At 40.2% G+C, this 18,718-nt stretch overlaps 1 protein-coding gene across 6 annotated transcripts in view; it reads right to left on the reverse strand.

Annotated features, from left to right (window-relative positions):
- The window catches only part of kiaa0825 (KIAA0825 ortholog), a 119,611-nt gene that overhangs the window by 82,397 nt on the left and 18,496 nt on the right, over positions 1-18,718 (reverse strand). For all 6 annotated transcript variants that reach the window (XR_005615101.1, XM_039620724.1, XM_039620723.1 and 3 more), the window contains exons 7-11: positions 12,126-12,293; positions 9,934-10,007; positions 9,500-9,757; positions 5,159-5,436; positions 1,921-2,071 (exon numbers count right to left, since the gene is read on the reverse strand). Coding sequence is in view for 5 of the 6 variants with exons in the window: in XM_039620724.1 (XP_039476658.1) it covers positions 1,921-2,071; positions 5,159-5,436; positions 9,500-9,757; positions 9,934-10,007; positions 12,126-12,293 (929 nt within the window). In the remaining variant the exon portion in view is untranslated. The remainder of the gene's footprint in view (positions 1-1,920; positions 2,072-5,158; positions 5,437-9,499; positions 9,758-9,933; positions 10,008-12,125; positions 12,294-18,718) is intronic.

The following is an 18,718-nucleotide window of genomic DNA, read 5'->3' on the forward strand; positions in this document are numbered from 1 at the left end:
TCAGAAGAAAGTGAGAAGAGGGGAAAAAAACAGGACAGATTAAAAAGAATTACTTTCCTGGCATCTTGCAGCTCTCTTGTAAAATATATAGGAGGATGCATTCTGTCCTCCACCTGTACACCAGAGTTACTATAGTTATATGTCATTCCTAACTAGTTTTGCTCAATTTGACTTAAAAAAATCAGTTTAGTTTCAGTTTAGTTTTAATTACTTTCAGTTTTCGCTTTAGTCTTTTTAATTATTTTTATCTTTTTTTATTGTATGGAGTCCAGAAAGATATCAAAGGCAAGATTTGTGAAAAAAAAAAAATTTCAATAAAAACAGATAACTGTTGGAAAGCAGCTGGCTCACGGTGTTGTAGACATTCAGAGTCTCAATAAACATGTCCATCAATGACTCATCAGGCAAGATGTAATAAAAATTTATTTATTTCTTTTAAGCAAACTTACAAATACTTGATGCTTCTCTACATTTTTATTTTATTTTAATTGGTTTTCTAGGTTCAATAATTTCAATTAGTTTTAATTTATTTCTAAATTTTTGGATTAGTTTTCGTTAACCATTTTAACTTTGCTATACACTTCCTAAGTCTTCATATTTATCCTATTAAAGGGTCATTTTGCACAACGCAGACACATTAACACTACCAAACTCTTCAATCCATTTTCTCCCACTTCACCCAATTTCTTGTTTACTTCCCTTCTTCCTTCTTTTCTCCTGTATGTATTGGTCACAAACAGGGAATAAGTCCAGGCTTTATGTCCTGAACTGAGTTGCCATCTTCTGTCTGTCGACTCACTCAAGGTTACACAGACAGGAGCTGGATCCACCAGAGGTAGCCCCAAGCTTTATTAAACCAGCCGGGTCAACCATGAAAAAAATCCGTTTTAAAGATGATATCCTGGCAAAAGTGCAGTCTGAAGCTGGGATGAGGAAATGAGCTTTTTTTTTAGAATGAAATTCAGCACATGGACCCACCACCTTTATGTCTGTGGTACAACTGCTTTATCGCATATATTCTTTTCTTTTTTTAAACTGTAGCATAAATATTACAAATATTTTCTGCTAATAACAATTATTCCTCGTGTCCATACTAATATAAAATGATAAAAAAGAAACAAGGGATCTGGCAAAGGGTATCTCTGAGGCTATAACAACCTGCGAATGAGTAACTACAGAAGCTGGTGATCCAGGAGATGAAACCTACACGTAAAACATCAAAAATATAGGTACATACATAGACATACCAAATGACACTCACATCCTGAGATGCTGCTGTACACCTACACATACATTCATTGGTACGGATGCACACAGTGATGGCTGAACAAAGCACACACCTGCACACAGCAGGCCTGTCTGACACCAGTGACCCAGGGAAGGAGGGAGGAACAAAGGGAAAAAAAGTCAAAAGCAAAAAGAGAGAGGGGAGGTTTAGATTTGTTTAAGGGCATAAAGGTAGGGGAGTTCTAGGGGCCCTCTGCTGTTTCCAGACAGTCCCAGTGTAGACTGCAGACTTCAGACAGCTGAATCCCTGGAGCCCCCAGGGCAGCATGGAAGCCACAGATGTTCTCAGGGAGCTCAGAGTAGAAGACTGAGTTAGAAGTGGGAGAGTGGGAGGTAAAGGTGTATTGTGGGAATGAAAAGAAGAAACAAGAAAGCTCTAGGGTGTAATTCCTAGAGTTCCTCAAAATCTACCCAACAAGCCTCCTAAGACACTGGCATTGAAATTTTTGCAATAAAAGAAATCAAATCAACACACAACAACACTAGAGCTGTTTTACACTTTTTTTAATTGGGGGGTGTGCAATATTATAGACACCGAACATGCACTTAATTAATAAAGCTCACAGAAGTGTGTCACAACACATTTGTTTTGTTTAGTTGTTTGTTTGTTTTTTAATCATATAAAGATTTTACCTCATAGAAAGGTTTGGGGTCAGCCCAGTGGTGGCTCTCTGCGTCCTGAAGAATGCACGTATAACAAGCCTGGATACAGTAGCTGGTCAACTGCTCTCTCATGGCCTCGACTGTATCTTTGTATTTCTGCACAGGTAGTGGGGTCAGGGTTCTATGCACAGAGGAAAGAAACATATCTTTAAAGGTAATGTCAGAAAACACATAATATAATACACACAGCATAATAAATGAAAAAAAAAAACAAACAGGTTTACTAGGGTAAAAAAGTTCAACAGCGCAGAATCCTGTAATGCATATGCATAATTAACAGCTGTCATGTATGTACAGGGAGCTATCAATGGCACGGGTGAAATGATTAGATGAAAGAATAGATGATTTATTATAAAAGTTCAGTGTGACATTTCATACCCTTTAAATCCACCTGCCTTTATACTTTCCAGAGAGGGGACTTAAAACCAGGGGGGAGTTAATGGTGTAAAGAGAGGAAAGCGGTTTATGACCAAATGGGGTACCATGCAAGTGCAGGTGGAGTGCAGGGGTAAAGGGCCAAGGGTGGGAAAACAGAAGCACAAACAGCACCAAGGATGCTTTTAAAGGAGATCTGTGGAGAGCAGTTTAAAGGGGTGATAGGGGGCATGAAAATGTTTAAGAAAATGGATGGCAGACTTAGCAGATGCAGACACTGTGGGTGTTGTTACCCTCTGTCGTTATCTCTGATAACCCCCTGTTAATCTAGAATTTCCTTGACTTTCAAGAATCATTTTAAATTTTCTAGTTTCTAAATGTGCTTCAGTTGATTAACATACTAAATATTTATCTTTTATTTTAAATCAGGGTAAAAAAACAAAGAAAATGTGTTTTACATAAGGTAGCTGGAGCAAGTAGTCCTATGTGATTTATGTTTCTGGTACAATTGCTTGTAATATAGATCTGCTAAGCTGCCTGTCAGCTGCTAATGGTTACTGCTGATACTTTAAGAGATGCTGCTTGCAACTAGGCAAGACAGGCAACTGCTAGGTAAGGCAGGCCCCAGACCGGTGGGGGGCCCCTCAGGGCTGACAGACAGTTAACTACAACGATAGCAATGTGCAAAGTTTGGAATGGCAGTATAGGAGAAACCTGACCTCTCTAAAGGGACCCCCACCTAACTCCACTCTTGTTGCAAGTGGCATGCATGATTCTGTTTGAACAAATGTAATCACAAGGAAAATGAAGAAGAGCTATTACGATAAATGATATGATTTTATGCTTCTAAGAGTGGAAAACAGAAAGAAGAAAACTGAGACAGAGAAGAAAAAAGCAAGGCAGTGGAGCAGATAGTCATCAAATACAATGCTAAAGAGCTAAATGCACATTATTTCTTTGTTTACTTTGTTTTAATATTGGTTTATTTAGCTAGCAGAGCAGTGCAGATTGCGCATGGCCAGGGGTCAGAATTGACTTGTTAGCATAGCAAGCAGATATTAGAATCTAGTAGTTACGGAATAGATACTTTATCACCAGTCAGCTTTGCTTTAGACATTGTTATTGAAATAAACATGGTCTCTGCCACTTTTCTATGTTGGACGCTGTCTCCACCTGAGCTATGGTTGTTAAGTTATGAAATTTAGAGCAAAGTGTACTCTAAATTACTACATTATATTGGTGTAATTATTGTGCTATACACTGAGGGAAATTATTATTTAATCCCCTGCTGAATTTGTAAGTTTGCTCGATTACAGAGGAATGAACAGTGTGTAATTGTTGTGCTAGTTTCATTTTAATGGAGAAAGACAAGAATATCAACCAAAAATCCAGAAAAAAATGCATTACATAAAAGTTATAAACTGATTTAGAGAAGGCTTGGGAGAAAAACCAAATTGAAGCTCTTTTGCATCAACTCAACCTGCCATGTTTGGAAGAAAAGAAATGCTGAGCATGACCCAAAGAACACCATCCCCACAGTTAAGGACAGAGGTGGAAACATTACTCTTTGGGGCTGTTTTTCCTGCTAATGGTACAGGACGATTTCACCGCATTGAGAGGCCAATGGACAGGGCCATGTACCATTAAATCTCACACAAGTACCTCAGCCCAAATACTTAAGATGGGTCATGCAGGTGATAATTATCTCCCTCGGTAGATCAGTTTATAGCACAATAATTACACGAATGTAATTGAATGTATGTGCAGTGTGGTGTGTGTATTTTGTTGTAGTTTCCATATCTGTTATGTAGGTTTAATGGTTTTATGAAACTGAAAAAGGCATATTTTCATTATGTAAAAACTTAAGTAGACAGTCAAGGCTATCAAATGTAATGTTTACGTCCAAGAACAACATTCAAAAGTTGAATTTGAGTAATGCTAATTCTGTAACATGAAAGCTATGAAAATTACGTTATTAATGTGTTACTGTATAAATATACTTCCTTTAATAAAATGGTGATGGGGGGGGGGGGGGGCTAGGGCCCATTGGTTTCTAGGATCACCACTATTTTGAGAGTAGTTTTAGAATTACTTAGCCACAGTAAAGCTTTGCCTGTGTCTATAAGTGAAGTTTCAGTTTAGTTTTCAAGCAATCCACTAAGGAGTCACCAAAGATAACTGTGACCAGTTCAGGATCAAATCAGAAGTGAAATATAATCACATTCTCCCCGTGTGTTCCTGAGTTATGCAGTTGAATAATGACTAGTAAAGTGTTTTTGTGGAACATTACGGTGCCACAGTTAAGCTGACCTTTGACCTTTTAAATGCAAAAGGCCATCATTTCATCAGTTTATCCTGTTAGACCAATGTGTGAAATTTCATGTGAAAATCATAATTAGCATGTTTTGTGAGTTTACAGTGACCTTGACTCTTGACCTTTGACCAACATATTCAGCCTTGAGTCCAAGTGAGTGTTTGTTCGAGATATTGTCAAATTTCCTAAAGGTCTAGCAATCACAAAAATGGTACAGATTTGAAGTTGCAAGCGACCTTTGACCAACAAACTCTTATCAGCTCTTCCTTTAGCCCAAGTAATTGTCTGTGCCAAATTAAAATAAAAGCTCTCAAAGCATTCCATAGATAAAGCATTCATGAGAATAGGAATTAAATGGCAACCAGGAGACATAATGTCACTGGCCATGGTAGTCACCAGGTCTAAAAAAGTTGGGAAAAAGACAAAGCATGGGAGCAAGGCAAATAAATGAATCAGCTGTGTGAAGTTTAAACAAAATATCTGTAAATGTCCATAAACATCTGCAAACACACTTCTTACATTTTAGCTGCAGCGGTACTGGAATCCTTCAGCCTGGCACTGTAGTGCTCTAGTCGCTGGTGCACATAAATGCAAGTGGCCAGTAGAGCATGCAAGTTCTTCAGGGGAGCAGAGGATGGTACCTCCAGGGCCCTCTCCTGCAAACGACCCAACATGGCAAATGCTGCTCTGCCACATGACTCTATAAAGCTTGATCGCACCTGCAGAAGAGAGCTCTCGTTGCAGGCTGCTGCCAGTGGTAGTAAGGCATCCATTTCAGTCATGATTGCTCCGCAAAACTGAGGGGGGAGAGAGATCGCAAACATGAGGCAAGATGATTTCAGTAACAGAGGGAAAATCTGTCAGTAAGACGAAACAAAAAAAAAAAAAACAGTAGAAAGAGACCTCATTAAATGTAAATAATGGAACATTTGTGAGAAGTCATCAGAATGACAAGGATTCAAGACTGAGCTGAGTATTACACAGGCATTTATCTTGTGTTTGCCTGCTACTGAAAACAGTGACAAGTGCAAACGATGAATACAAATGTCTGAGGACATGCACTCGGCATCAACTTTGCTGTTAAAAATTCACAGCATTAGGTCAAACAAAAAAACATCAGTCATATTTTATAACACTGTTAATCACCGTAGTCACAATCTAATAGAAATTTTACAACACACTGGAGGAGGTGGAAGTCAGACTGCCTTACAGGAAAGATAAGGCCCAATAAGGACGCACCACAGCATTTCAATCAGGTTGAGTTCTGATCTTTGATTGGGGCCATTGCAACACACACACTTTCTTTTTCAGCCATTCAGTTGGAGATTTGCTGCTGGGCTTAGGATCATTGTCCTGTTGCATGACCCAAATTCGACCAAGCTTTATTGGTTGAACAGATGGCCTCACATTTGACTCTAGAAAACTTTGAGTTGACCATGAAGTCCTACGTATACCAATGATTACATTGTGTCCAGGTCCTGTGGCTGCAAAACAAGCCCAAGGTATTACACCTCCACCATTATGTATGACACATGGTACAAGAAGTTTGTGCTCATATGTTGTACATAGTTTTTACTAAATGTAGTACTGTGCATTATGGTCAGTCATCTTGGTCTTGTCTATCATTGTTCCAGGAGTGCTGTGGTTTGTTCAAATGCAACTTTACATTTTACTTAAGATGTCGCGCCACTTCTTTTCAGAGAAAAGATGCTTTCTCCTGGTAGCGCTTCCAAACAAGAAAAACTCCTTCAGTTTTTTTCTTAGTGCACTTTCTTGAACTTTAACATTTAACATGAGATGTAGCTCTTGAGATTTTTTTGCAGTTTCTCTGAGCATTGCACAGTCTGACCTTGGGGTGAATTTGCTGGGAGTTCCACACCTGGGAAGATCCTGGCAACTGTCTTGAATGTTTTCCACTTGTGAATAGTTTTTCTCGCTGCAGAATGATGGGCTTCAAATTGTTTGGAAATGACCTTATAACCCTTCCCAGATTGATGGGCAGAAAGAACTGCTTCTCTAAGATCATTGTCGATATCTTTCCTTCTTGACATTGAATGAATCAAACCAGCAAAACTTATGCTTTTATGGAATCGCTCACATTTGCTGATGATAAATTAATCAAATGTCCATTTTTTACATTACTGCAAAGAGTCCTGTGAAAACTTCTCACACAACTGTATTTGTGAATCCAAATGTATAGACCTAAAATATGCATATGCTTGAGTTATGAGTCAGGTGGATCAGCAAAAAGCCTTAAAACATAGAATAAGGCCCATATCTCCTGGATCTATTTATTTAGGTCACAATGAAGAAAGAAAACAACACTCAGAAGACTATTGCAGTTTAATCAAACAGTCAGTCATAGTGTGAATCACTTGCTTCTACAGTCACAGGATTACTTGACTAGCTGTCGGAGAGGACTGAGAAGTTCAGCATTTCTATTTCTGTTACAGCTCACGGTGTGTCTGCAGCTGACAATCTCACAATCTCTTCAAACAATTTTCTTTCAGTGGGGCCCGCAAACAATGACCGCTTGGACAATTAAGTTAATACAGGACTGAATGTTGTCATTAGGAACTTAGCTTTGATAGGAGAAAAAAGGAGCATGATGGAAAGATCCTGAAGAAGCATACAAATACAGTATTCGCACACATATAAACACTCACATACTGAAGCCAGTTGAAGTCAGTCTGAAACCCTAACTAGCTAAGATCAAAGAGCGTGATCCCACCAGGACTATTGCAGCAAGGTGAAAGAGATTTTATAAAGTGCTAGCGAGCCCTGTTTATGTGTGTGCAGAATGTGGAGTAGACAGACAACTGAAGAAATGAACACGCAGGTGAGGGCTTCGCTAAAGTTTGAATACAGAAAAGGCACTTCTGCTGCTATAATAGAAAGCTGGCATGAAGGTTAGAAGGGTCTAGTAAAACAAGGAGAGTTCAATCCCAGGTTCTGACAGGAGGGTGAGTTACAGCTGTTGAAAGCAGGCTGTTTGTAATTCATCTACCTGCCAATAATAAAAGTACATCATCAAGTACTGTGATGGATGAACAGTATCATTGCAACCTGCATATTTATGGTAATATAGACAGTGGAAAGTGGGTTCAGATAAAAAAGCGAGGACTGAGGTATGAACAAATGAATATAAATGTGAGAAATATTGATCCATCATAATGCCTTTCTACCGGCAATTTTCAAGATTTTGTCTTGTAAAAAGTAAATTTGCTCTTCTCAGACACTAGAGCATGTTCAAGCATATTCAAGCAAACAGATAGAGTATGTGTATAAGCACATATACCCCCCCCCCCACACACACACACATATATATATGTATTTGTCTTGAATATCTTTTTAGCTCAGTGTTATTGAATTCAAATGCATGCATGTATAACCTTTGGGCTGAAAGACTCTCATCTTTGAAGCGTTGACCTACACATAAATACGCTGTACAGGTCCTGAGTACAGACAAATTCTGACACTCGTTAGCAGTGAGAGCCACAAATACTGTCAGTGTAAAAGGGTTAGGGGAGGAGAGAGTGGGAGGAGGGAAGAGAGGTGAGGCAGTAATGATAAGAGTCTGAATAGTGCTCAGTGTAGAGGAGAGTGGTGGGTAGTTGAGAGGAAGATGAATGTGAGTTGGAGAAAGTTTCAGGTAGAACTCCCTGAAAAGTTGTTCGGAAAAATTTAAAACTGCAGAGAAAATGAAGAAAAGCCAAAGTGAAAAAAAGAAAAAGAAAAAAAAACAGCATAGTGACAGTGTGTGTGCGGCTGGCCACACTGGGATCCTTTTGTAGAGAGTTAAATTCTAAACCTTGTTTCACATTAAACACCGGCCTTACCTTTGGAGAAAAGTCAATCTCTGGTTTCTGCTTCACCTCTCCCTGCCATTTCTCAGGCCCTCTCTCACCCCTTCTGCCTATCCTGCTTTATTCTGTTCACTAACCAAGCCTCTTTGCCTTCATAATACATCCCTAGATCATTAGTGCACCATATACCCTCCACTTTCCACACCTTTCTCTACATCCCATCTAACCTACATAGTGGTTAAATGTTTTTTTTTTGCTTGTTTGTTTTTTGTCTTTAGAGAACTCTGGTAATACTGATGACTTTTTTCAAACTTTTCAAGGTGTCATGCCCAAATCATTGGGGCTCTCTTTTGCACAGAGAGCTTTCTGCTAGGGTAACAAAAAAACATTATTCTCCCTGGGTCTAGGTATTGTTTGTAGACTTGCATTGTTCTGGGTGAAGAGGACAGTGAGTCCACTGTGTATGGCAAAAGGAACTAGCACACAAGACTGCACGACAATGAGGGCCCTGTACAGATATTGTTCATAGAATTAACCTACGCATTAGACTCATGTGTGTCTTCCATTTTTGCACATTTGACAACAGCTGAGTTTTACACATCTAGTACACAAAATAATTGACTGAAGGAGACAGAATAAGGTTCTGAATTAGTGCTTTTTGGTACTGAATGATAGAAAAGACTTGATATAAGGAAAGGTTAATAAGAGGAATCTATCTCTATGATGAGAGTAATGGGGGTATTTAACAATAGGAGAATTTGGAAGTTAAATTCCAGCCTGTCTGCACCTCTATTTTTTTTAATTATTCTTAAGGACAACAGGAGTAACCACAGGAGAAATTCTACTTTTGCTTGATTAAGGCCCTGCACTGTATTAGTGGGCTAATTTGATCTATAGTAAAACCAAACATTCCTCCAGCACAGCTTGTGTGACAAGAATCGTTGGATAACTACATACTAATAACTAGAGCTACTTAAGGACTGCCCTGAAGCAAATGTACTTAAATCAAATTAGAATTAAACATCAGTTTACTCTACATTATGTGCAAGAGTACCTTGGCTATCATTCTGGGAGTCTCTGTCTCCGAGTAGGAGGAGAAGGTGTCTTCTCTGAGATGTGTGTTGCTGGCAGTGTTGAAGGTGGGTCTAGTAATCAGGCTCAGGGAGACAGAGATATGTCCAGAAGAATGCAATTCCTCTTCTTGTTGTAGATTCTTAGCACAGACATTATCCAGCACCACCTTTACGCAATGCTCCATGTGAGGGACTAGTCCCTTGAACGCTGACCTCCAGTTGAACTCCAGAACCTTTGCCTGGCAAACAGGAAATGAGCCAACAGCCAATTAATGTCTGAATGGTGAAGGGAATAGTTTACCTGTTCATTTCACTGCTATAAAATATACTGCTTGTTTGCAATCCTAAAAAAATGTTAATATGCCTGCATGATATGAAATAGTTGCAACGATAAAGAAACACGTAAAAGTGGTACCTTTGTTGTTTCTGTGGTGGATTTCTTGCTCTCAGTTGTGTTGTCTGAATCCTTTTTGCTCTTTTTCAAGATGCCTAAAAAAAACGATAAAGTTTGTGATAAATTTAAAGAGATTTATTTACAGTGTGACTAGGAAACAGCTCAGTCAAACTTAAAAGTTAATAACAATGACAATGAAACTCCAGAAAAATCCGGGTTTGAAAATGAATCGTGATAATCTGTAATATCTTTTCTATCTAATGTCTTAGTCTATGGATTATTTAGAATGACTACGTCTATATTAATCATACTGTTATTTCCCTTTTGGCCAACATGAGAAGTATAAATGCACATGCCTCAAATGGAATAGAAAAAAATTGCCACTGGCATTTGCTTTAAAAGTCTAAATTTGGGGTTTAAATTTGATTTGAACCCAGATAGTATGAGCCATAAATGGGGTAATTCCATGAAGGGAGCCTGTGTGGGAAGAAGGGGGAGTGTAGGAGGGGCTGACGTGAAGACAAGCGTACAGGATGTTGGGTTAGGGTTGCAATTAAAAAGCCTGAACATCAAGGCCACAGTTTCCTAATCAGAAGGCGAAGAGTAAGACCCCAGGCGAGGCAATTTAGCTGAACAAGACCGCATGCAATGGAAGAAGAAGGAAGCAGCAAGCGCATCACTTTTTGACCTTTAAGCCCATCTGATGAATTTCTGGTAATTAAGCTGTTTGATTGCCTGGAATTAATGATTTGGATAACTGCCCTTTAAAGGCTGTTTACCTCTCTGTAAATTGAGCCTTTCTGCAAGTCTTGTTTTTGTAAATGTAACCTTTATGGAAATTACTCCATGCACCAAAAGCTTTCATTTAACATTTCCGCAGCAGCAGTTCAAAGGGGAGAGAGGAAAGGGATACTAAAGGCTTATATAACACCCCAGATAATTCCCAACTAAAATAACACATTTCTTCAGACACAACTCGAGACTTTTGGAAAGAACAAGTAACAGTGTGTGTGTGTGTGTGTATTTATTTCATATATGTATGTCAGTTTTCTGTAAATTCAGTGAATTTAAAGGTATTACAATGAATTATGTTGTCCTTGTTATTTTTAGGTACATAATCTTGTACACTCACCAGACACTTAATTAGGTACACTTTGCTAGTACCAGATGCCTAACCCTTCTTTTGCCTTAATATTCCTTAATTCTACGTTGCACAGATTTATAAGGGACCTGGAAACATTCCTCCTCCTTCGCCGCTGGTCCACATTGACTGATAGCATCACACGATTGTTGCAGACTTCTTGGCTGAAAATTCATGATGCAAATCTCCTGTTCCACGATATCCCACAGGTGACTGTGGAGGCCATTTGGCCATAGTCAACTCATTATTACGTTCAAGAAAAATGTTTGAGATTAATTGAGCTTTGTCAAAACATCACTTGGTGCATTATTCTTCTGGAAGTAGCCGTCAGAAGATAAACGGATGGACATGGTCAGCAACAATACTGAGGTAGGCTGTTTAGATAGTACTAAGCGGCAGTTTCTGAAGTACTTGGACCATCCTGCCTGGCTCCAACAACCATTCCAAGTCACTTAAATCGGCTTTTTCCCCCATTCTGACGCTCATAATGAATTTCAGGAGGTCACATGCCTTATATGCACTGAGTTGCTGTCATGTGATTGGCTGATAAATATTTGTTTTAACAAGAACACACAAGAGCAATAATAATTTTCAAAGATACAAAAAAAAAAAAATCAACAAAAACTAACAAAGTGTCTTAGTCAGATGATATGAAGAGTTTAGTGAAAATGGAAATGGATTGGCATTTACATATCAATTCTGTTGTATCAAAGCACTTTAATAATAGGTTTTGATGATGGTGAAGGAGACACTGTCTAAAAAGTCAGTTCATAATCCAAAATCCCCCATACTGTAGGTGTTCAGTCATACTTACATTATGCTTTAATGCTTATTAAACCCCTGACTGACAACTCATGCCCTATGAATTGAAGCACTGTTATCTTGGGAGAGACCAAATGTGATCATTGTTTTGATTTGCTGTGACCCTCCATACTGTGGAGACAAGTAGACATAAACTGTTCCAGCACCAAATCCCCTCACAGTTCAGGTCAAGAGTTCTTTTTTTTTTTTTTTTACTTTTGTCTCTCATTTATAGATAGATACATGTGTGCATTTTGGAGTAATTGATTACCTTTTATAGGAGGAGTATCTCCTGTACAGTCAATGAAGATCGTGTTAGTGACCAGCTCCTTCACATCGCTCTCAAATCCCAGCAGGGTGCAAGCCAGCTGGGTTAACGCCCTCAACTGGTGGGAGGTCAAACTAAAGCTCCGACTTTTCGTGGGAAGCTCCAGTGGTGCTGTCAAGGGGGAAAGGAGAGAAGAGATCAAATAAACAGTGTGCATGCTTAGGAATGCATGACTAGTAAAGAGATGCACTACAGTTTACAGTTCAGTAAAGGAATAAACATTTTCATGAAAATAGGTTTTCAACCCAACCTCCCCGCCTACATGCACTCATCGGAAAACACCACCCTCCACAAGTCTTGCCTCGCACAACACCTCTTATAAATATCGACCCATTCATGTTTTCCCAAAACACGGCACAAACAAAGAGGCAGCGAAAAAAATATGCAAAACTTTGCTCCCTGAGAAGTCACACATGCACATCCCTCTCTCTCAGCACAAAACTTTTCTCCCCCTAACCCGCCGATGACCCCCTTGGCAAATATGGATTTCCCATTTTGGAGGCTGCCAAAGCCATCACCCAGGGGATGTTCCGCATTAAGCTGGAGAATGGGCGGCTAGGAGATGCGTTGCCATACTCCCAGACACATGCACAAATACTTTTGTGTGTCCGCTTAAATGAGCTCCTCCACTGCAAAGGCATTTGGGAATGGAAGAGCTCAGTATTAGCCTTGACTCTGAAAGCTTGGAGATGATTGAGCGTTGAGACGGAAAGAAGAGGGGGGTCCTTTTCCAATAATTGTAACATTATTGCCTCTGAATCCTAATGAAATTTTGCCATATTGTTAAACAAAATCTGACAATATGAAAACACATTGTCCCCAAGGATGCCTGGTTTAATCATGCATGAGGTTTGACTCAGTGTGCTGTGTGTGGGCACTTGTGTATGTTTATATGAGTGTTAATAAATGAGAGTCGATGAGGTTTTGTGTGTTTTTGTATCTGTTGGGTGTGCGCACACTTGTTTACGAGCATGTAACGCAGGTCATTATGAATAACTTGATTTGCAGGAGGCGCTCGTATGCACATTTGCACATGTCAGTCCTGCAAGACAATTGTCACACACCAACCAGATTTCTATGGCCACCACGGAATAAAAATTCTGACCTCAAGTTTGTTTGTTTTTGCAAGTCTACGTCTATACATATATTTATGTGCGTGCGTGTGTGTGTGTGTGTGTGTGTGTGTGTGTGTGTGTGTGTGTGCGCGCGGCTGTGTGAAATCGCAAGTGAACAGATGTGTAATTTGGTGTGTTTGCTTACGTTCATGTATATGTGTGAGCGCGTGGATGTGTGTGTAATTAAGCTGCATGGGTCTGCAGCTTAGCAGCTCCTCTGTAATGGGGTCCAGTGGGAGTCTGTGCTAGAGAGACTACATCATGCTGCATGTGTACACGCGTGACCTGGCTGACACCCATGTGCCTGTCTCGTTCTCCAGCTTGCACATTCACGCACGCACCACCAATCTTGTCTATTTCTGAAGTCACCAGCAAATCAAGAGCTAAAGCTGTCAACAACTCAAGAGTAAACAATCAACCGGACAAGCCAAGAAATGTTGTTGATATAACCACATAGTTACTGCACCAGATTATCTAAAAAGTAGGGATGCATTAATTTATCAGCCAAACATCAGCTGTGGCTGATAGTCACATTGCCATTAGCGTGTCTTCTTAATTATTGAATATCTATATCTGTGCATTATCCGTGTGTCTGTCTGTCTGAAAACTCTCAAAACTGTATCCATTTTTAAAGAGGGTTTATTTTGTGGTACATAAATCTACGATCCATGTGTGAATTTATGCTCGGCATGAAATAGCTATATACTATCTATACTATTTTTCTATATCTATACTGACTTCTCTGTTTTGCTTGCACAAAAACAGGGATCAACAACCTCAAAAACAAAATAAATAAAATTGATAGTATAATTGAGAGTAACAGTAACACTGGTTAATTTGGGTGATTAAATTCCCAGTTGGTGCATCTCTACTAAAAAGCTGCCACCATAACCCCGCCCTGTTGCCCCATTTTAACCTCTTCTCTGTGGCATACAACAACCATTAACCCCCACTTCATCCTAAGTATCACCTTTTCCAGAGCTTCTTTCTCCTCTTTACCATTCATTCTGTTCATTCCCTCAACCTGTGACCCTTTGACAGCTCCACTTGCTCACTAAGTCACACCCTAAATAGTCGCATGCATGACCTTGATGTTCAGCAATGCTGTGCCTCAGCCTTTCATTGGGGTCTGCAGCGCAGCTTATATAGGTATTTATAGTCGTCTCCCTAGCCAAATAGCCCTATAGCCATAGCAGTCTAGTACATAGCCATCTAAACCTCATTATACCTTTGTCACAACAGTGAGGCCAAATGAAGGCTCCCATAGCCACTTGATGGAGAGGGTGTGCTTAAAAGCACCCAGGTGTGTCATATAGCATAGTACATGGCATGTCTTATAGAGCAGAATGAGGAAGGGCACTAGCAGCCAGAAGAGTTCAACCAAAGGTCAATGTAGTGAGAATCAATAAAGGAGGAGCCGCTGTTGAAAGCAGGGCAAAAATTATATGTTTATACAGTATAACAGCTCCTTCCATATAACATTATGGACGGAGCTTATGAGTGAGGATGCTCTTATAAACAAAAAGACAAACGTTAAGCCATATTCTGTGATAACCATTAAAGCAGTTGGCGTCTTATCAAAAAGCCCTCAAGGCAAGTAGCGCGTTATTCATCTTTATGTTTCATGCGGAAAACAGTGCCATTGTTAAAAAAAATGTCCAGGAAAAATCAAACACCGCAGGTCTACAGTGGCCAGTTTTTAGTTTGTATCTTTTAATAATGACAACAATGTAACACAAAAGGGGGAGGAAAAAAAACAGAGCAGGTATTTTTGGCAAGCCATCATTCTTCTACTTTTCTCTGTGGGTTCCACCATCTCCACAGTCCTCTCTCGCGCTCGCTCTCTCACATACGCACACACGTGTGCACACAAACACTGCTCATGACTGGCAGAGAACAGAGAGAGAAGGGAGAGAGGAGGAGATCTAGGGGAAGGAAAAGGGGTGGTGGTTAGGGATGAAAACATGGGGAAGAGAGGGAGGGAAAGAGAGGGAGGGGCGGGATAAGGGAATTCCCTTAGCAGTTGTTATTGATTCCGGTGTTTACGGGCGAATAGTTTAGTGCCGTTTACAAAACAGAACAGATGCAGCCAGTGAGCAAAAAGGTAAACAATTGCTGTGTGGCGGGCTGCCAAATCCCCAGTCTGATGTATTAAACTCACGGTGAAGAGCATTTCCCCTTTGGCTGCACTTATTGCCACTTCATTTCCTCTTTGCTCACATACACATTCTCTCCTTCTTGTCATCTCGCCCCTTCTCTGCATCTTTCTCTTTCTCTCTCATTCCCTCATTTATCTGAGGGAGAAGAAAAAAAAAAGGATGAGGGTGTAGGTGGCTTTTTTGCCGCCTGGCTATTTTCTGTCCTTCTCTGACCCAGGAGGCCCAGTTCTTCCTAACAGAGCCATTAGTAGGGGGAATTGCATGTGTCTGACATGGCCGAAAACCAATTATTAGACACTTTCTACCAAATGATGCCCAAGTCTTTGGGGAATGGGCAATCATGCAATAATTTAGCCACTGATTTAATTTCTCTCCAGCACAGCATTCCCTTCCTTTTTCATCCTCCTGTCCCTCTATTCCTCTTCTTTCTTTTGCTCTGTCTCTCTGTAGTAAATCCGACCGTCTGGGGGTGGTCTGCCTATGCGATGCCACGCTGTCCAACTGGACTATAGGCTCTTATCCTGTCATTGCAATATGTGAAGGCAACTTTTCCGTGTTTGTGCAGATGCCTGTGTCGTACAACACCCTCTACAGGTGATGTAAACATGTGGTTTCATTAAATCTAGCCAGATAAGGAAAAGGTAATTTTAGAAGACAAGGCAATTTTAGTACATCTTACATATTGGAAAATCAAAGTGCTTTACATAGTTCATAAAATGAATACTACTAAATTAGACAGATGTCCTCTGGTTCAATGAGGCTATTTTTTATTTCTTTTTATTAATATCCTGAAAGTCACCTGAATAAAAACAGGGATATGATTCAAGAGCCTTGTCTACGTGAATCCTCTAACTCTGATGTTGAGATAAAAAGGACAGGTATTTTAACCGCTGTTATCAGAACAGATCAACATTTCACTCCACATTCAATGCATTCAAAGGCAATGAATTAAGCAACATGCAAACATTTTCTTTTGTTCCGTGTACAAATGATGACTCATGATTTGTTTTTGTAGCACTGTTCTTTGTAGCATCAAAATCCTTTATATACCTGTATTAACCTTTGTGGTAACCCGTTAACATTTCCCAGTTTACAGTTCCTGAACACACAGTTAACACATATTGTCCTTCTAAAGGCAGAACAAACAGTAGAAGTAAAGCACTGACTACACCTGACTTGGCACACTCCCTTGTTAGTTTTTCCTGCAGTGGTCATAGGTGTATAGCTGCACCAGTCTGTTAGTGCTCCACTTCACTGTTAACATGGAGCTATTGCCATGCTATACTTTCTCTTCCTGCTTGTGTTTTCTGTGTACCCGTGCCTCCTAGTGTGCTCATCTCACAGGGTGTCAAGCAGGGTCATATGGGTGCCTTGGGGTACGTCTGTGCACCTTTCAGTGTGTATTTGGGTAGAAGGAGAGTATGAAGTCACTGTGGACCGGCTGCTAGGCCCTGTGACAGCTGGGGTCCTCTTCGTCAGTTGCGGCCCACTGCTCACCCAGACAGCCTTATTATGGGAGGCCTCCTGCCGTGATTTACCAATATATACTCTGACACAAGCACGAACATGAACACACACACACAAACACACGCATACACTGTGATCTCTTGTGGCCCTTTCCATGGGTGCTGTCCAACCAGGGCACAGCAGGGGCCACTGGGCACTTCACATAAAGAGAAAGTAGCAATGTTTGATATCTCAATTAAGTTGCTCTGCAAAGAAGAATGTGTAGTTGTGACGGTGGAGGTGGTGTTTTTTGTGGTTACAAAGACGCAAACTTAGTTTTTCTTTCGATTTGAATGTATTTTTGTGTCCTTTCCGTGTGTCTTATTTTGTTTCTGGCTCTCTTTGTGGTGAGCACTGCAGTGACAGTGAGATGGGGGTTAAGATTTCTCTGGCTCCCTCTGCATACTTGAACCGAGAGGGCTGGATGAAGAACACGAAAGAATGTATTGTCCTGATGGGAGCATTTCATTAAATCCCACTTGTTTAGTGCCCTTGTTCGCATCATTGTTTTCAAGCCCTCAGCGAATCACACTGACTCTTCATCACGAAGCGCTGGCTGCTCTCAATAAGCCAGCCATTTTTGTCTGTGCTTTCTCAATAGAAGGTGCCAGGAAAATGTTCATATCCTTGAGCTGTTCAAGAGTGATACACAAAAGCCATTGTGGCCACTCTGAGGAAATGGGGAAAAAAAATAAATGGCACGCATATTACACATTCTCAAGGGCCATGAAACATATTCTTTTCTGCCATTTCACTGGAGCCATGATTTAGAGAAGATGAAGAAGATGACAGACACACACATAAACACAACCACAGAGTAAAGACCCTGATCTTCTCATTAAGATTAGTAAACAACCACTTGCACTGTTTGGTAACTTTCTTAACCAAGGGCTTCTCATCATGTGCAAGGATAGTAAGAGAGCATTAAAAAAAAAAAACACAAAGCGACAAAAAAAAGAAGAAAAAAACAACAGCATCCATAAACTCCAAGCATCACACAAAGACATGTGCACACGTGTACTCAGTGACACACACAAACCCCTCTACCTAGCCCATAATTACATGGAGGCATGTGTGTGCACGTCCCAGGCTGACAGTGTATATAAACTCAGGCAGAGATATGATCTAGTGAGGAGCTGCTTTTATTAAATATTAACAAACGCCATTCCCAAGTAGCCTCAATCCCCACAAGCACCTCCAATGCCAGTCTTAGCCTCAGCCTAGCTATCTCGAGTCACTACAGAACCTCTCTCCCTGCTGAATAGGCTGCTGTGCTTTCTCTAAGAAAGAGTTCAAAGAGCCAGAAAGGGTGACGAGGGGGGGTTGCAGTGATGGTGAATGTGCTTGCTATACATGTTCTAACTCAATCCTTTTTTATCTATAGGGAGGTGCCAACGTAGTCATATGGGGAAATTAGTGGAAGTGGAATTTAAATCAGTGTTATCGGAATGGGGTTGCAGAGTGTTTGAACAGAAATTCACAACCTCGACTTCACCCCAGTGGTCGATTGTTAGGGAAGAAAATTGTGAGTGTGCATGCGGCAAAGTTAGAATGAATGCTTTTGATGTCCTACAAAAACATGGACCTCCTATGCATACGTATGTAAATTACTGATGCCATATATGGAAAGTTAATGATGCATTTTTAAAAAGGAGGTATTAAATGACTCTTGATAATGTTTTTTTTAAAGTAGGCCTGAAATTAGTGTGCTCCCACACACATCAGAAACAACCCAGAAAGGTCACTGAAAACAGAG

This window comes from Oreochromis aureus, linkage group 12, assembly GCF_013358895.1.
Source record: "Oreochromis aureus strain Israel breed Guangdong linkage group 12, ZZ_aureus, whole genome shotgun sequence".
NCBI lineage: Eukaryota > Metazoa > Chordata > Actinopteri > Cichliformes > Cichlidae > Oreochromis > Oreochromis aureus.